The sequence below is a fragment of the Schistocerca cancellata genome, chromosome 2, assembly GCF_023864275.1.
Source record: "Schistocerca cancellata isolate TAMUIC-IGC-003103 chromosome 2, iqSchCanc2.1, whole genome shotgun sequence".
In the NCBI taxonomy this organism is placed as follows: Eukaryota; Metazoa; Arthropoda; class Insecta; order Orthoptera; family Acrididae; genus Schistocerca; species Schistocerca cancellata.
The window spans coordinates 360,177,141-360,196,080 of NC_064627.1; the positions used below are offsets into that span (position 1 = coordinate 360,177,141).

General features: G+C 45.5%; 1 protein-coding gene across 1 annotated transcript in view; it reads right to left on the reverse strand.

The window, feature by feature from the left end:
- LOC126161749 (Y+L amino acid transporter 2) overlaps nt 1-18,940 on the reverse strand; it is a 333,823-nt gene that overhangs the window by 98,938 nt on the left and 215,945 nt on the right. The window contains exon 2 of the mRNA XM_049917798.1: nt 6,267-6,485. Coding sequence (XP_049773755.1) covers nt 6,267-6,485 — 219 coding nt within the window. The remainder of the gene's footprint in view (nt 1-6,266; nt 6,486-18,940) is intronic.

Sequence of the window (18,940 nt, forward strand, 5' to 3'; positions counted from 1 at the left end):
TTTCGCATATCTTTTACCTCCTCATGGAACTCGAAAAACCTGCTGCGAAGCTCTGTTATCGAATGGCAGTTTGCTGCACAATATTGCGGCGTTCTTTACCACAGAAAAGTTGACTAGTTTTGCTATGCTCTTAATATCACACAAAGTGAGTCTGGATGTTTCACTGGCCCTTATACTGAGATAATCGCTAATTAGATCAACTGTCCCACTTACTCTCGCGTACTGCTTGGGTCCAAATGGCTGCCTTCCACCGTGTGACGTTCAACTGACCAACGACAGCGCTCAATTATCGGCACACTAGACATAAAAGGTTGTCGCAACAAGGTTGAGGCAACTTTATATATTCTGCACTATATCGAGTCTTCATGACACTGCCATCCATTGATGGATGTTTGAACTTCCACGGCGTACACAGAGTCGGTGGTGCAAAGTTGAGTGTGGCTACTTCGCTTTTAGAATTATACGCATTTTTTTCCCCTAAATGCTCAGTATTTTGTTCCTGTTCAAAGAAGTTTCCATTATTTTTAAACTAATTACAATAAGCCGAGTTACAGTTGCCATGGCAAAGTTTCAAAAAATCATCAACGACAGTGGACGAAGTGTCCATAACTATCCTCATCTTTGGCTTTATACCACAATTAACATTTTGCTTGAGTGCTGGTTCCAAGAGTATGCTCTCATTTTTACAATTGTTCATCGTCAGTAACTACTTGTAATTATTTCAGCAATGTTCAGGAATTATAAAGAAAAACTCCGTGTGCAAGAGACTTTAGAAATTCTGGAAAATAATGATACATCTGATTCTGAAGGACTTGAATATGTTGACAATTTTTCTTCTGAGGCTCACAGGAATGATGAACTGCCCAGACAATGTATTGCCTCGAGGAGGAAGATTTAGATAGGGATAATCAGATGGTAGCCTGATTTTGATATAGTGATGCAGATATAAGGAAAAATGAACCACGAGGCTATATGCAAGAGGCTGCCAGCAATGACGGTGCTGTAATCCTCACAAAGTGGTTTGACAACAGCTCAGTGACTTTGGCTCAAGCTTCAAAGGCATTCGAACAAATTATATCTGTAGACGCTGGGATAAGAAGAATATATTTTGCATTGGTGTTCCGAGAGCTGAAGCTTTGAAACTGTACGACATTGCTATAGATGATGTTGATAAGTATGACTTTCTGATTTTAATTTATAGAACATTTATTCTATCACAAATTGAACACAGCGCATGTTTACGCTGGCCGTTGATACGGCTTTAACCATAACCTATTCATGGCTAGAGTGTGTACGCAAGACAAAATATCTTGGACTTCCTGAAAAGAAAACTTCGGACCTTCACAATTTGCGGCAATATATTGCAGAATCGTGAATTAGGACACGAAAACGGGCTACAAAGAAGAGAGACAGACCTTCAAGTGAAGCTACGCCGGTTCTAGCCTAGTAGACGCTTCCCATAGCATTCAGTAGAAAGTTGTATTTTGTTGGGCGTAACGCCATTTTGTAATTGTGTAGAGTTGTATTTTGGTTATTATTTCTTTTCATTGTCTTGTACTCTTATCTGGCTTTTGCCTCCACAAGAATTGTTGTGCTTTTTGTTGTTCTTGGGTCTGGAAATTAGTGTACGCGAAGACGGCGTTTTAGTTAAATAAAGTGTGTTCAGACTTGATCCTTAGTTCTTCCCTGCCAACCACAGGACACTACAAATTCATTTTGTAATCCCATTATATCACTATTAATAAATTTGTACTGAGGGTAGTGGATACAAAATCGCCTCTTGCACTGCCGCACCTGTTATGAAAAAGATGAGTTTTTTCTAGTTTACATGAAGACATTCAGAACGTAACGGAATTTTTTCTAATTCATAGCGGAGTGAAAGAGTAACCAGTGATATGTCTGAGTGATAAACAGTCTTGGCTACAAAACAGACTTTATTATTTTTATCTTTTGCCAATAAAGCGTTTCGCCCTGTTTAAGACACCTACCGACTGTCTGGCACAACAGGTGTTGAACACATAAGCTGCTATCCATGCAAAATGTCTTAGCAGGTAAACACCGTTGTCAATATTTTAAGAATGTTGCGTGGTGCTCTGATGTAAAATACTGTTGAGTACGCTGGAAGTCACATTTAAAATACGTAAGAGACCGCAGTAGGTAGTTGTCGACGATTTTTAAGAGACTTCGTGCAGTGCTATTGCAGAGTATATGGCGCAGTTCGAAAGACACCAAAAACAGGACCAATCCTACATAAACGCATCACAAAATGTAAACACGTAAGAAATGCCGTTGTACATGTTTACATTCTCTGATGTATTTCTGTATGCCAGACCCCGTTTCTGGTGTGTTTGCATTTGCGCCATATATTCTACAAGGGCACTGCACGAAGTCTCTCATAACTCGACAAAGGGAACTACCTACTGAGGTAGAAGTATTACCCGGGTATTCAACACTATTTTACGTCAGGGCACCATGCAATTTTCTAAAAATATTGACAATAGTGAAATTTTTCTGGCAGATTAAAACTGTGTGCCAGACCGAGACTCGAACTCAGGACCTTTGCCTTTCGCGGGCAAGTGCTCTACCAACTGAGCTACCCAAGCACGACTCACGCCCCGTCCTCACAGCTCCAATTCCGCCAGTACCTCGTCTCCTACCTTCCAAACTTCCGGCACACAGTTTTAATCTACCAGGAAAGTTTCATATCAGCGCACACTCCGCTGTAAAGTGAAAATTTCACTCTAGAAACAACCCCCAAGCTGTGGCTAAGCCATGTCTCCGCAATATCCTTTCTTCCAGGAGTGCTAGTTCTGCAAGGTTAGCAGGAGAGCTTCTATCAAGTTTGGAAGGTAGGAGCTGCGTGGACGGGGCGTGAGTCGTGCTTGGGTAGCTCAGTTGGTAGAGCACCTGCCCGCGAAAGGCAAAGGTCCCGAGTTCGAGTCTCGGTCCGGCACACAGTTTTAATCTGCCAGGAAAGTTTCATATCGGCGCACACTCCGCTGTAGAGTGAAAATTTCATTCTATTGACTATAGTGTTTGCCTGCTAAGACATTTTGCATGTACGGCAGCCTATGTATTTAACACTTGTTGTGCTAGACAATCTGAAGATGCCTTAAACAAGGTGAAAAGCGATATTGGCAAAATATAATAAAGCCTGGTTTGAAGCGAAGAGTTTCTCTCTTCAAAAAAAATAAATATTGTTTTAATTAAAATCAGAGAACTAAAAGAAAGAAGTAAAAATACATACATTTAGAGACACATCGCAGAAAAGGTAGCATTCTTCGAAGAAACAGCACTGCACTTTTACTTAAGAGCCGAAGGATCTACACTGCGAGAAAAGGGTTTCGAGAGGAAGGGTTTGGGTAGAAAAGTAAAGGGATCCGTTAGGTACGAAACTATGGAGATGAAGGTAGGTGTTAGGTTGGATGGTGAAGACAGTAGGCGACGAGGAGTTTGGTGTGTAGCCGGCCAGAGTGGCCGAGCGGTTCTGGGCGCTACAGTCTGGAACCGCGCGACCGCTATGGTCGCAGGTTCGAATCCTGCCTCGGGAATGGGTGTGTGTGTTGTCCTTAGGTTAGTTAGGTTTAAGTAGTTCTAAGTTCTAGGGGACTGATGACCTCAGAAGTTGAGTCCCATAGTGCTCAGAGCCATTTGAACCATTTGAGTTTGGTGTTTGAGCGGGGCAGGGGTATGAAGACGGATGGGGAGGAGAAAGGGGACGGGAACCGTGATGTGGAGTAGGATCGGGCGACGATTTATAGCGAGTAGGACGGTTAAATATCGGGAGGGATCCCACTGTCTTGCACAGTTAGACGATGGAAGCTGCGTTGGGATAGGATATGGAGTGTGTATAGGTGAAGGGAATGCGGGATATTTTTGTAAAGGCGCAGTAGCAGGGACTGGTGATCAAAGAATAAATGTGATTACGAAGAGCAGTAGAAGCGAAGCTCTAACATGGAAATAAAGCGTTTCCGTACCCACGGCAATGTAGCACACTTTATTCCTCTGTGTTTGAGGAATGTTTCCTGAAAGTTTAGCCATACCTTTTTGTTTAAAACCCGTACACATGATATTACAAACTTTATGGGTCAGACAAACAGGTGACAGGTGTCCACAAACGATTAAATTGAGTTAGGGAACTAACGGTTGGAAATGCGTATTTATTGTGTTGCCGACATACTCGGCGTACCCCACGTAACAGTGTAGTATTGTTCACGAATGAGGCCTCATTCACTTGTGATGGTGATTTCAACAGCCGCAACAGCCATTTCTGGAGAGAGGAACATCCCCACGCCACAGATGTCGGTGGCCGCCAGCACCGATTCTCTGTCAACTTATGGGCTCAAATGGCTCTGAGCACTAGGGGACTTAACTGCTGTGGTCATCAGTCCCCTAGAACGTAGAACTACTTAAACCTAACTAACCTAAGGACATCACACACATCCATGCCCGAGGCAGGATTCGAACCTGCGACCATAGCATATGTGTGTGTGTGTGTGTGTGTGTGTGTGTGTGTGTGTGTGTGTGTGCGCGCGCGCGCGCACGCGCGTATAAGTACAATCTAACTTCTGCACCATTTCAGTGCAGTAATGTGTTCATTGTAAATAAGTATTATAGTAGTTGCATTACACGTTTATTACCTTATAAATAAATAAATAAACTTTTATTATTTTAATTTCAGTGCATTAGTATTTGTAAAATGACTTTCATATAGTGATCATTAAAAAATGACGATCATTCCACTTGGGACCTACGGAATGGTACATTAGATTATTTGTTTTAGTTGTAAATATTTGTCATGTATTGTTGTTTTTCAGACATGTTCTACATCCTGGAGGACCTCCTCACTACGGGATCAATTGGAATGAAAGTAAATCTAATCTAATCTAATCTAACACCAGGGATGTTTGAGAGAGTGCCGCCGAACTTCATGCGCCGTTGCCATGCATGCATAGAGACTGGCGGTGGGCACTTTAAACAATTACTATGAGCTACGCTGTTGTTATGCTGTGTACTCTGTGTGTGTTCATAACACAATAAATATCCATACCACCTATCACAATATAATCGGTTGTGCAGCCACTATTGCGTGCTTCAATTTTGACCCAAAAGGTTTGCGCCACCCTATATATATAGTCGCTGCAACGATACTTGAAGACAGTAGAAAGCTAAAGAGACCGATGAAAGAGACTTTGATGACCTGTTGCAAGCTAGAGAGAGAGAGAGAGAGAGAGAGAGAGAGAGAGAGAGAGAGAGAGAGAGGAGGACGAGAGAGAGAGAGAGAGAGAGGAGGACGAGAGAGAGAGAGGAGGACGAGAGAGAGGAGGACGAGAGAGAGAGAGAGGAGGACGAGAGAGAGAGAGAGAGAGAGGAGGGCGAGAGAGAGAGAGAGAGAGGAGGAGGACGAGAGAGAGAGAGAGAGAGGAGGACGAGAGAGAGAGAGAGAGAGGAGGACGAGAGAGAGAGAGGAGGACGAGAGAGAGAGAGGAGGACGAGAGAGAGAGAGGAGGACGAGAGAGAGAGAGTAGGACGAGAGAGAGAGAGAGAGAGAGGAGGACGAGAGAGAGAGAGGAGGACGAGAGAGAGAGAGGAGGACGAGAGAGAGAGAGGAGGACGAGAGAGAGAGAGAGAGAGGAGGACGAGAGAGAGAGAGAGAGAGAGAGAGAGAGGAGGACGAGAGAGAGAGAGAGAGAGAGAGGAGGACGACGAGAGAGAGAGAGAGAGAGAGAGAGGAGGACGAGAGAGAGAGAGAGAGAGAGAGAGAGAGAGAGAGAGAGAGAGAGAGAGGAGGACGAGAGAGAGAGAGAGAGAGAGGAGGACGAGAGAGAGAGAGAGAGAGAGAGGAAGGACGAGAGAGAGAGAGAGAGAGAGAGAGAGAGAGAGAGAGAGAGAGAGAGGAGGACGAGAGAGAGAGAGAGAGAGAGAGAGAGAGAGAGAGAGAGAGAGAGGAGGACGAGAGAGAGGAGGACGAGAGAGAGGAGGACGAGAGAGAGGAGGACGAGAGAGAGGAGGACGAGAGAGAGAGAGAGAGAGAGGAGGACGAGAGAGAGAGAGAGAGAGAGAGAGGAGGACGAGAGAGAGAGAGAGAGAGAGAGAGGAGGACGAGAGAGAGAGAGAGGAGGACGAGAGAGAGAGAGAGGAGAACAAGAGAGAGAGAGAGAGAGAGAGAAGAACAAGAGAGAGAGAGAGAGAGAGAGAAGAACAAGAGAGAGAGAGAGAGAGAGAGAGAGAGAGGTGAGGTAGACTATTGCTAGGGTCATACATACTTGTGACGAGGGCGGCGACGAGTCGGACGGCGGCGTAGGGCGGCTCGCAGGTGGGCCACGCGGGCTGCAGGATGTACTGGGCGAACGTTAGCGCCGTGATGGCGTTGCCCGTGGGCACGATCACGAACAGCGCCACCCACAGGTACAGGAAGGCGGGCAGCGCGCCGAACGCCTCGCTGATGTACGCGTAGTCGCCCCCAGACTTGGGGATCATCGTCCCTGCAACACACAGTGGCGAGTTGTAACCCCTCTCCTCGAGTCCTACCTAGCTCACACAAAAATCTAGACACTCAGTACATCAATAAAACTTCCCAGCGTTGACTGAATTGTGGTATGGACGTCGGCAGAAGTTTAGCCAGGGATCGGATGGCGAACTGGAGGATAGAGGTGCAAGACACTATAACTGCTTTCTTTACATTAATCAGTTGGTCAGTTTCGACACGTCACTCGAACTAAATTTTATAAGTGATAAGGAAAGCTTATTATATCCAGGGAAATGATTGTTATTCGCAGTGTGTGATAAATCTGTATTGAACATATACATGAAATCGATGTGTGGTGAAAACTGAACTGAAGATAACTGAAAAATTGCTGTATGAATCTGTGGTGTCTTGCTAGGTTGTAGTCTTCAAATCGGCCGCGGTCCGTCAGTACACATAGGACCCGCGAGTCGCCACTGTCGACGGTAGCAGACCGAGCGCCGCCACTCGACTGGTCTTACAAGATAGCGCACTGGCCAGTTCTACAGTCGACCTTAATAGGAATGGTTCACTTGTTATCGCTTCAGAGATCTCATTTGCAGCGACGCTGGTTAACGTAGCCTTCAACTAAGTCAGTAGGTACGACCTAGCCAGGCGCCACATACTGACAATTGATCTATATGTGTGAAGCAAAAAATTTTCAGATTTGTGTGAAATCTTATGGGACTTAACTGCTAAGGTCATCAGTCCCTATGCTTACACAATACTTAGCCTAAATTATCCTAAGGACAAACACACACACCCATGCCCCAGGGAGGACTCGAACCTCCGCCGGTACCAGCCGCACAGTCCATGACTCTAGCGTCTTAGACCGCTGTGTGAAACAATCAGAATTGCAAAGAATTATTCGCAATTCAGTCTATAATTGCACTTGTAAATATTATTGTACAAAGTCAAGATCGTCGTTCACCGCTGAAACTGAATTAACGCTAAGTATTTAATTGTATTCCTGTCTACTAACTTTCTAATTATCTAAGATGTTCCAGATACATCCCGTCAAGTATAGTTCATTGATCCTCACGTCAGCCTACGTGATCAACGCGTGCCATTAATGGCCACCCCTTGTGATCGGACTAAGAGTCAAATTGCGTGACTGAGCCGGGTCACCCTTCTTCCATGAGGCCCATAGTTCCGCCTCATAGATAACAGAATCAAGTTCGGTCCTATCTCAAGTATACTCAGTATATTCTGATAAGCAATAATGCATCATTTTGTGACAAGCAAAATTACAATAATAATAAAATGTGAAAACGCCGGGGTAAAATTATTACAAGTGTTTCGCATTAATATGTAGTCCTCGTCCATGTCCTCCGTGCTCGCTACTTTGAGATTCCCGCAGGGGGTCGGACGTAATTGTGCACCGCACTGAAGGTGTGGATGCATTGCCCATCGAGGGGAATCAATTATATGAACGCGCACTGTCTGTTCTTTCGAACATGTCACCGAGCGAGGTGGCGCAGTGGTTAGCACACTGGACTCGCATTCGGGAGGACGACGGTTCAATCCCGTCTCCGGCCATCCTGATTTAGGTTTTCCGTGATTTCCCTAAATCGCTTCAGGCAAATTCCGGGATGGTTCCTTTGAAAGGGCACGGCCGATTTCCTTCCCCATCCTTCCCTTACCCGAGCTTGCGCTCCGTCTCTAATGACCTCGTTGTCGACGGGACGTTAAACACTAATCTCCTCCTCCTCCTCCTCCTCGAACATGTCCGCACGAGTGATCCACAGCTGTGATGACACATACCGTGTAAATAAAAGGTGGAGGATGGAAAGGAAAGGGCTATTGATTCAGCTGCATAGGGACGTTATGCGGAATCAGCGGCGACGAGTGAAAATGCGTGCCGGACCAGGATTCGAACCCAGGATTTCCTGCTTACTAGACAGTTACGATAACCACTTCGCCATCGGGACACAGTGTGTATCGCAAACGCAACAGCCATTACACATACATATAACTGATTAGCCTCGATGGGCATTGAATCCACCACCTACAATGCGGATGCACAAGTACATTCGACTTCCTGCGGAGGATATGCACGGAGACTGCGGATAGCTGGTGCTAGGTGGGAATGTGAGTCGGCCGAGAGGCGTGCCGAAATAAAAAAATAGTTCAAATGGCACTGAGCACTATGGGACTTAACTTCTGAGGTCATCAGTCCCCTAGAACTTAGAACTACTTAAACATAACTAACCTAAGAACACCACACACATCCATGCCCCAGGCAGGATTCGAACCTGCAACCGTAGCGGTCGGGCGGTTACAGACTGACGCGCCTAGAACCGCTCGGTCACCCCGGCCGGCAGTGCCGAGATACTCCGCTCAATTGCGATAAATACTGTGTCCGGGTGACGCAGTGGTTAGCGCAAATGCCTACTAATCAGGAGATTCCGGGTTAGAATGCCTATCTGGAATACATTTTCACTCGTCGCCGATTCCGCATGAGGTCCTGGAGCAGCTGACATCAATAGACCCTTTCCTTTCCTTTCTCTCCCTCCGCCTTCGATTTACATGTACTGCGATTGTGAGCAGTGGTCTGCAAACCACGACCACAAGACCGTGTAAATGAGGGGTCGTGTTGGTGCTGTTCCTCATGGAACCAGCTGGAAAGTTTCCTGTGTTAAAACTAGCTTCTAAGCTCTACACTTCTTTCCCACTATTTAGTTTTCGTGCTTCTTTGTTCTCCTGAAGTTCGCTATAAAATTTGGAAACTAATATATGCCAAAATAGAAACGGTTCTACTACCGAGATTGAGGGGTTGGGGGAGCTGGATGGCAGCCTATCACTCCCCTTGGATCCTCCGCGACTGGTTCCGAGTTCAAGCAGTCGGCAGACTTGGCAGCGGTCAGGCGCCGACGTGAACAATGGCCTGGGCCTCCCCAGAGGGCGTGCCAGTTGCTCGCGGCGGGGGACAGCCGCCAGCAACAAGTGGTCGCAGCTGCTTTCCAGGTCAAGTGCGCCGGAGGCTGGCAGGCAGGCTGGCTGGCTGGCTCTGAACGCTTCCTATTGTTCCAGACCTGCCTCAAGCAGCCACTCATCATGCACAGCGCCCTTGCCCAACAATCTACATCTACATCTACACTCCGCGAGCCACCTTACGGTGTGTGGCGGAGGGTACTTATTGTACCACTATCTGATCCCCCCTTCCCTGTTCCATTCACGAATTGTGCGTGGGAAGAACGACTGCTTGTAAGTCTCCGTATTTGCTCTAATTTCTCGGATCTTTTCGTTGTGATCATTACGCAAGATATATGTGGGCGGTAGTAATATGTTGCCCATCTCTTCCCGGAATGTGCTCTCTCGTAATTTCGATAATAAACCTCTCCGTATTGCGTAACGCCTTTCTTGAAGTGTCCGCCACTGGAGCTTGTTCAGCATCTCCGTAACGCTCTCGCGCTGACTAAATGTCCCCATGACGAATCGCGCTGCTTTTCGCAGGATCATGTCTATCTCTTCTATTAATCCAACCTGGTAAGGGTCCCATACTGATGAGCAATACTCAAGAATCGGACGAACAAGCGTTTTGTAAGCTACTTCTTTCGTCGATGAGTCACATTTTCTTAGAATTCTTCCTATGAATCTCAACCTGGCGCCTGCTTTTCCCACTATTTGTTTTATGTGATCATTCCACTTCAGATCGCTCCGGATAGTAACTCCTAAGTATTTTACGGTCGTTACCGCTTCCAATGATTTACCACCTATGGCATAATCGTACTGGAATGGATTTCTGCCCCTATGTATGCGCATTGTATTACATTTATCTACGTTTAGGGAAAGCTGCCAGCTGTCGCACCATGCATTAATCCTCTGCAGGTCTTCCTGGAGTACGTACGAGTCTTCTGATGTTGCTACTTTCTTGTAGACAACCGTGTCATCTGCAAATAGCCTCACGGAGCTTGTCAACTAAGTCATTTATGTATATTGTAAACAATAAAGGTCCTATCACGCTTCCTTGCGGTACTCCCGAAATTACCTCTACATCTGCAGATTTTGAACCGTTAAGAATGACATGTGTTCTTTCTTCTAGGAAATCCTGAATCCAATCACAAACCTGGTCCGATATTCCGTAAGCTCGTATTTTTTTCACTAAACGTAAGTGCGGAACCGTATCAAATGCCTTCCTGAAGTCCAGGAATACGGCATCAATCTGCTCGCCAGTGTCTACGGCACTGTGAATTTCTTGGGCAAATAGGGCGAGCTGAGTTTCACATGATCTCTGTTTGCGGAATCCATGTTGGTTATGATGAAGGAGATTTGTATTATCTAAGAACGTCATAATACGAGAGCCAGCACGGAGCTTTTTAACACAGAACGCAGAAAGATGTCGCATCGCCTCGGGGAAACGGAATGCTTCCATCACTATAACTCGATCAAAACAAAACATCAATTAACAGCCGAGTATGGGGGGGGGGTTGCGATTTTGTCCGTTCACGTGTGTCTCCGCACACAATATGGTTGCGGCTGCAACTGCTATGGGGTTTCAACAAACATTCACAAGCTAGCTTCTGTATTTTACTGTAGCAGTTCTGAGTATGGCGGAACATTCATCGATCTGTGCTTTTTGGCACTGACACGTCAAGCTAATATTAGTTCTATCCTTACGTTTAGCACACCAGTATAAAACCGATCACGATATTATTGCACTTGGCTACCACGGCCTTTATCTGAAAGATCCGGTGACGTTGCAGTAAACATGTACATTGGTGACTCAGGAAAACACATCGCGTTGCGAATGATTTCACGACAGTTGTGCATATTCTGTCAAGTGGTTCAGCGTGTCCTCGTGAAGTATCACGATAAAAACTCCCGATAAGCCGACTAAAGCCCCCTCACTCCCAGGTGCAATAATATTGTGGTCGACTAATAGTTCAGGAGTTCTGTAACGCAAAATAAACACGCCGCACAAGGAAACAATGCAACAAGCGAAAACGGATCAAGATTGTTGCATTACCGGCAGCAAACATCGGCTGCAACTATCTGCCAACTGGCACCTGGGATGTTAAAACAGTGAATAGAATAGAAGGTCTGGCCAAACTTGTTCTCTGATTTGTTACTGCTATGGTAGCTGTCTTTTACACAACTAGCTGCCAGTCACTCGATTATTGTGATCCAGATACAACTAGTCACAAGGTAAACCAGGTACAATAAACGATCAAGTAAGGCTTCGGTAGTTGAAAATTTGCTAGTACGCAGTGGCGCTCGAATTAGATGGATTTTTTAATCGTTTTATCGATAGAATTTAACGCTTGAGCATGTTCAAGAGGAGGATGGCAACGGATGTCGGTGTAGAGATCAATGCCTTGCAATGTCGGTAAATGTACGGATAAGTGCGCAGGCGCTGTAACTCTTAAGAGCAGCAGCCGGGAAATGGTCTTCGGTGGGATATTTAAGCACTCCCGAATGTCTGGAATGCGGGGAGAGCGTATTGCTGCACAAGGCGGAAAGTGGGAATGAGGGAATTAATCGGTTGCATAATGAAACGAAAGCCTTTAAAGAGATGCATGCATGTACTCAGGCGCAACTGTCTGACGAGTGTTCTTTGAAACGAGAACGTACTGCGCCCTTTTTCCTATTCTTTGAATGCTTCGTTGTTTCAACGACTATGCAACTCTGTTGCTACAAGTGAGGAAAGTCCTTTAGCGCAATCTGTAGAAAACCCTACAGATATCCCATCTGGCCTAGTAAAGTCTGCTCTGTTAACTGATTCTACGTAGAAACATCTTTGGTACGAAGATACTATTGCACCGATCTTGTTATTGGGAAAGTTATATATGCTCAGTATGATCTATAGAAGTTGTGTGACTAATTATCTACGTTTATTTTCTTACCACAACATTCATAACAGCTTTTGGAAATTCAGTGACCGGTTTGTCCGAGCCAGGGGTCATCTTCAGACTAAGAAAAGGAGATGACAAGAATGATTATACAATCTATAAAATGATCATTCTTGTTATCTCCTTTTCTTAATCTGTAGATAGTCTGACGACTAGCACTGGCTCGTCGAACTGGTTACTGCATTTCGGAAACGTACTGTGACGGTTGCCGCAAGAAAATAAAAAGAATATTATTTCTTTTCTTTTTCCCCACCATCTGGTTCCACGCGGCTCGCCTCGAATTCCTCTTGTGTGCCAACCTCTTCATTAAGAGTAGCAGTTGCACCCTACTCTAATACACTGTGATACAACCCCAACCCCCCCCCCCTCCCCAAGAACGCCACGTGACGTGGAGAGCTCGTGGGCACGAAAGGAAAGAACCCTTAAAATAATAATTTGCAACAAGTAGAAAAACCGAAATCTGCATACAGTCTGCCGCTGGAGCAGCCGATTCTGCAATATCGTCTTGGAAGGACCACCAGCTTCCGTCTCGCCGGCGACCGCGTTTTGGGCATAGGTACGCACCGCCATGCTGCAGTAAAGGTTAACTGTTCGTTACTTCGAACAGAATTTAGTACTGGCACTCGGATTCGGCTGTCGTTTTCATTTTTTGAAGATCGCGAGTATTTCGCGATACAACAGGAGAACGAAATCTGCCACACCTCTTTTGTTGCGTAGGCCTAGTTCTCAAGGTTCAGTATTCTGCCTCCGATGTGTCCTCAGCTAAGCTAATAGAACTTATTCTAAATGTCTTTTTGTGAATGTGTTTATACCATTGAAGACTTTCCTCGGTTAAGAGTACATTGTTCTGTTCTGACTTCAGAAAAAAATCTCTGTTGTTGTATTTTCTAAGTCTGTTATTTATTACTGTTGCGATTTCTACCACCTTCACCGGTAACCACAGAAATCGGTGGCTCCCTGCAAGGAGTCATGTAGTCCAGCTCTTCCATCGGCCTGATACTGAATGGAATATTAACCCGAGATCCCGACGACTTATAAATATTTCAAGATACAACGGAATTAAAGGCATTAGTTGCCAGTGGGCATTGAATTATATCAATGGGGAAAGTTTAAAGGGATTATTCCAACGCGCCTCCCGTCAGACCCACTACAGATGTAGTGAAAGGGACCATTGGCCGTCCTCGCTTTGGAGTCTGTTCTTTCGGGCACGTCCCAAAGAGCAGACACCAGATATTTGCAATCAATACTTATCTCGCCTGCTAGCAGGGGGCAAACTCGTCATTTACGCCGCGAGAGTTACTGGCAATGTGTCCTCAATTATTTGCTGGATTTATCCCAATCTCTGTCTTCCTCTACAGCTGCTGCCCTCTACAGTTTCCTCTAGTACCATACGGTTATTCCCTGATGTCGTAACATATGCCTCATCATCCTGTCCCTTCTGCTTGTCGTCGTTTTGCCGACGTCCCTGTCCTCGACGATCCTGCAGAGAACCTCTTCGTTCCTTATCAGTTCACTTAATTTTCTACAATCTTCCGTAGCACCACGTCTCAAACGCTGTCAGTTATTCATTTTCAAACAACGCTGTGCTTCAAACGTAAATTCTAAAAACTTCTTCCTCAACTGAAGGCGTATTTTTGATACTAGTGAACTTCTATTGGACAGGAATGCCGTCTGCTTCTGATGTCCTCCTAGCTCCGTCCGTCATGTTTTCTTTTGCTTCCAAGATACCATGATTACTTCACTTCTTGTAGTATGTGGTTCCCAGTTTCGATAAGTTAATCGTTAATCTCATTTCTACTACTCCACATTACTTTACCCGTCTTCCTTCGGTTTACTCTCAATCCACAGTGTGTGCTCAGTAGACTATTAATTCCATTCAAAAGCTCCTGCGGTTGTTTCCCACTTTCGCTGAGGGTAGCAGTGTCATCAAGCAATCTTATTTCCGGTATCCTTTCTTTTATATCGGTAACTGTTTCTTCCATGTACAGATAGAGAAGTCGGGGCGAAAGATTACATTCGTTAGCAACTGTCAGTCAGTGTATTTTTAAGATATCATTAAGAATTAAGTGGTGGCCAATTTACGTTTAGCCGAGTCAACGTTCTGCGACAACACTTCCATTATCGAGTGAACATAATAGTGGACGTCCTGTCGCGGCAACCTTGTGCTCCAATAATCGTGAACTTCAAGGCTGGGAAACGCAACCCGTTGCCTGGACACACACACCTTAACTAGCTGACTTATCCGCTTCCTGCGGCCTTTCCCAGCCGACCCTGAGACGATTATAAAACTGTCCGGTTCCGCGAGCCGCCGTGGGCGGAGATGAGTGCCGCTGCGCGTGGCTGACGTAGGTGCGAGCCTAAAGGCTGACCTTGCGTCTTCACTGCGAGACAACTTGAAGCCAGATGGGTGTTTGCCAGCTAGGGTGCCGCCGCATGACCACACTTCCTTCCCACGTGTCATGCGCACTGTCTGATCAAATACACTGCCGCAAACAAATTGGTGCACTATTTTACAGTTTTCCAAATCACACAAGACTTACTGCTGCAACAGTGCATATGAGGTACATGCAATGATTACATTTACATATCAACAGCACAAGCGATTCTGAAGTACCAGGTATCGACACATGCTGAAATACCAGTAATAGTACGTGGTGTAGCCTCCACAGGCGCCAATGCAGGCGCTGACTGTGGCGTCCATTCGATAGAATACTGTGCCGGGATACCTTATGCAACGCCTGCCCGAACTGTTCACGTAGTTCTGAGAGTTGTTGGTTGACGATTCATACGAGTCACTTCTCGTCCCATCACATCACACACGTTTTCGACTGGAGACAAGTCCCATGATCGTGTTGCTGCACGTCCTACAGAGCACGTTGAGTTTCACGAACAATTTGTGTAGGTAAGCATTATCCTGTTGGAAAAACACTTCATCTGGCTGTTTCAAGAACGGCAAAAGAACAGGTCTAAAAACATTTTGCACGCACCGAGCGCTGGTTAGCGTCCCCTCCAGAAACAACAAAAGTGTACGGGAGTTGTAGCTTGACACATCCAAGTTCATAACGCCTGTCGTGGGGCCAGTGTGTGTTGGACGAATGCACTGTACGAGACGGCGCTCACCAGGTCTACGTCGTACGCGCAAAGGACTATCACTTGCATGCGGGCAGAATCTGCCTTCATCGCTGAAGACCACGACGCGTCGGTCCACCTTCCAAGTCGAACAGTGCAGGCCAAAGCTGTGGCGTGGAAGAACGGCTAGATGTGTGCGTGCCCATACTCCCACTGCTAATAACTCGTTCGCAATAGTTCATGTTGGCACGTCTGGGCTCAGAAGCCCTCTTATCTGTGCTGTAGTAACTGTACGATCTGTCACTGCTGCCCTTATAATACGACGATCCTGGCGGGCGTCGCTGCTATGTAGACATCCAGAAACTCATCGTAGCACAACTGACCCAGCGCGATCAACTTGTGTGGCAATTCTTTGAAAGGACCATCCCGAGACTCGCAAGGCCACAATTTGACGCCTTTCAAACTCGCTCAGTTGGCTGTAGAAAGCACGTCTCCAAGGTATGGTTGCCTGCTTGCTTCACACATTTGCACCACATTGTACTGTGAGCATTCCCTGTTAACGGTAAACACAGATGGCGCTCTGGTAGCTATGTCACTACGCTGTCTGTTGGCGGACGACGTTCAAACCATTATCAGTAGATCTGCTATCCCCAAGGTGGGATACGCCGTCATCGAATGAAAAGCGACATCCTCTTTCCAAGTGTACTATTTTTTTTTTCTTCAGCAGTGTATACCCGGACACCAGTTAGTGGACGTTCTGAAGCCTTAGACTCTGACGGGGAGGTCATTTTAAAGGGGGTTTCTCAATGTCTGCGGAGGAATGGCAGCCTAGTCTTACTCAAGCTCCGAAACCAGAGATGGTAGTCAATGCTAGACGCTGTTGTCTGGAACGAAGTTGACGTTCTAGTTCATCCCGAAGGTGCTCCATTGGGTTCAGGTCAGGACTCTGGAAAGACCAGTCCGTTTCAGGAATGTTACTGTCCACAGTCCATTGCTTCACAGGCGCTCCTTTACCACAAGGTACATTGTCATACTAATCAAACGATAATCGTACCGCCCGCCGGTGTGGCCGAGCGGTTCTAGGCGCTCCAGTCTGGAACCGCGCGACCGCTACGGTCGCATATTCGAATCCTGCCTCGGGCATGGATGTGTGTGATGTCCTTAGGTTAGTTAGGTTTAAGTAGTTCTACGTTCAAGGGGAATGATGACCTCAGATGTTGAGTCCCATAGTGCTCAGAACCATTTTAACCATTTTTAATAATCGTACCCGAACTGTTCCTCTACTTTATGAATACACAAAGCTATAAATGTGTTCGTGTCCTTCCGCATTTGGCCTTTTCTTAAGTGCAGTGTAATTTCTAAAGAATTCCAGGTTTTCCACAATAATCGCCACCCTGGTGAATGATGTTTTCTGACAAGAAAGAGTGTAATATTGGGCATGAAGTATAGGCTGAGGGCAAGTCAAAGAAATAAGAAAGAAGTGAGAAATAGCAGAAATGTGATTAACGATGAACTTTACATCAAAATTGAGCACCACGAAATAATCGAAGTTAAGGAGTTCTGCAACCTAGGTATCAAAATAAGACATGACGGACGATGCAAGGAGGACATAAAAAGCAGAATGGCACAGGCAATGACGGCATTCCTGGCCACGAGATGTTTAGCGAACATAGACCTTAATTTGGGGAAAACATTTCTGAGAACGTACGTTTGGGGCACAGCAATTGTATCACAGCAAATCCCGTTCTGTAGGAAAACTGGAAAAGAAGGTGACACAAGCGTTTGAGTTGTGGTGCTGCACCAAGGCTGTTGAAAATTAGATGAACTGATAATATAAGAAATAAGGAGGTTATCATCAGAACCGACAAAGAAAGAAATATATGGAAAACACTGACAAGAAGAAGAGACAAGATAATAGGAGTTCTGTTAAGGCATTAGGGAACAACTTGATTGGTGCTATGTGGAGCAATATAGGGCAAAAACTGTAGCAGAAAACAGGAATATATCCAGTAAATAATTGAGGACGTTGCTTGTAAGTAATTCTTGGAGATGGAGACGTTGGCAGAGAGGAATTCGTGATGGATCGCATCAAGCCAGTCAGAAGACTGATGATCCTATAAAAAGATACTTTCTGCTTATGACGCAGTCGTCTGTAATGCGGCATTGTATGAAAAAAACACCCCCTACAGAAATACGCCGTCATATGTCGGTAACATTTCAAAGTGATGCAAAGATTGATAACTTGCTTTAAATGCACAGAAATGAAAAATCTAGCACTGTATGAGAAGAAAAAAATCCGCAATATCCTACTGCTACAATATCAAGGATTCGCGATTAGAAATTCAACAGGTTTTCCACTCAATCCGGGTCAAACATTTTATTCGTGTGTACGGCCTTGTATGGCTATAATAGATTATTGTTGCATAATTATACACTAAAGAAATAAATAATGCACACCAGAAGTTACAGATAGAATAATGAAGCAAATTATTTTTTTGTGATGATCAAAGAAATAGTTTTCCTTCACCTATTATAAGCTATGCCGCACGGAAGCATGAACTAACCTACGACAGGCAGCTGGTGTTCCGTTACCCGGATAACACCACTGTAATGCGTGTTGCCGCGTCGTAATGCAACAGGCGTTCTAACAATGATAGGCGAATGGTACTATCTGGCGAGCGATGCAACAAAAAGAAAGAAAGTTAGGACTGAATGTCCCACTTACCACGAAGATATTAGAGACGGAGGGCGAGCTCTGATTGGAGAAGGGCGCGGGAACAAATCGGCGAAGTCCCTTGGTAACATACCACAATTCTTGCGGTGACTAAGTCATGAAATGGATAGTGGGATGAGGATATGAAATGAAACAAAGACAATTTTACACTCCACTAACTGAAGTATTTTAAGTGTTTGCTCTTCCCAAACGTCACAAATTTAATGGTTCTGCGAACACAGCAATTTACGAGGATCGTTCAATAAGTAATGCCACACATTTTTAACCCATTAATATACATAGACAAACGTCATTGAGGAGCTTCACATTTGATGTTTGTTCTGTGCGCCGGTGAAGTTTCGAACCGTTCTGGCAGATGGCAGAGCCCTAATACAACATCAAAATGGCGTCTACATACGACTCACGTTACAAGCCAAGTGCTGTTATTGAATTCTTGTGTGCAGAAAAAGATACCGTGGTGAACACCCATAAACGTTTGTACGGAGTGTATGGCGGTGCTGCAGTTGATAGAAGTACAATTGGGCGATGGGTTAAGAAAGTCACAGCCTCAGGAAATGGAAACAGAGCTCTAGCCACGCTCGGGACGTCCTGTCACAGCCACTGCTCCAGACATTCTGAATCGTGCGGATGCCATTATTCGTGCCGGCCGGTGCATCACAACTCGGTAATTGGCTCTACAGTTGTGGGTCAGCATTGGAAGTGCGTCTGCAATGATCGACACTCTCGGGTATTCAAAGAGGTGCTTACGACGGGTTCCACGATTGCTCGCAGCGGACTCCT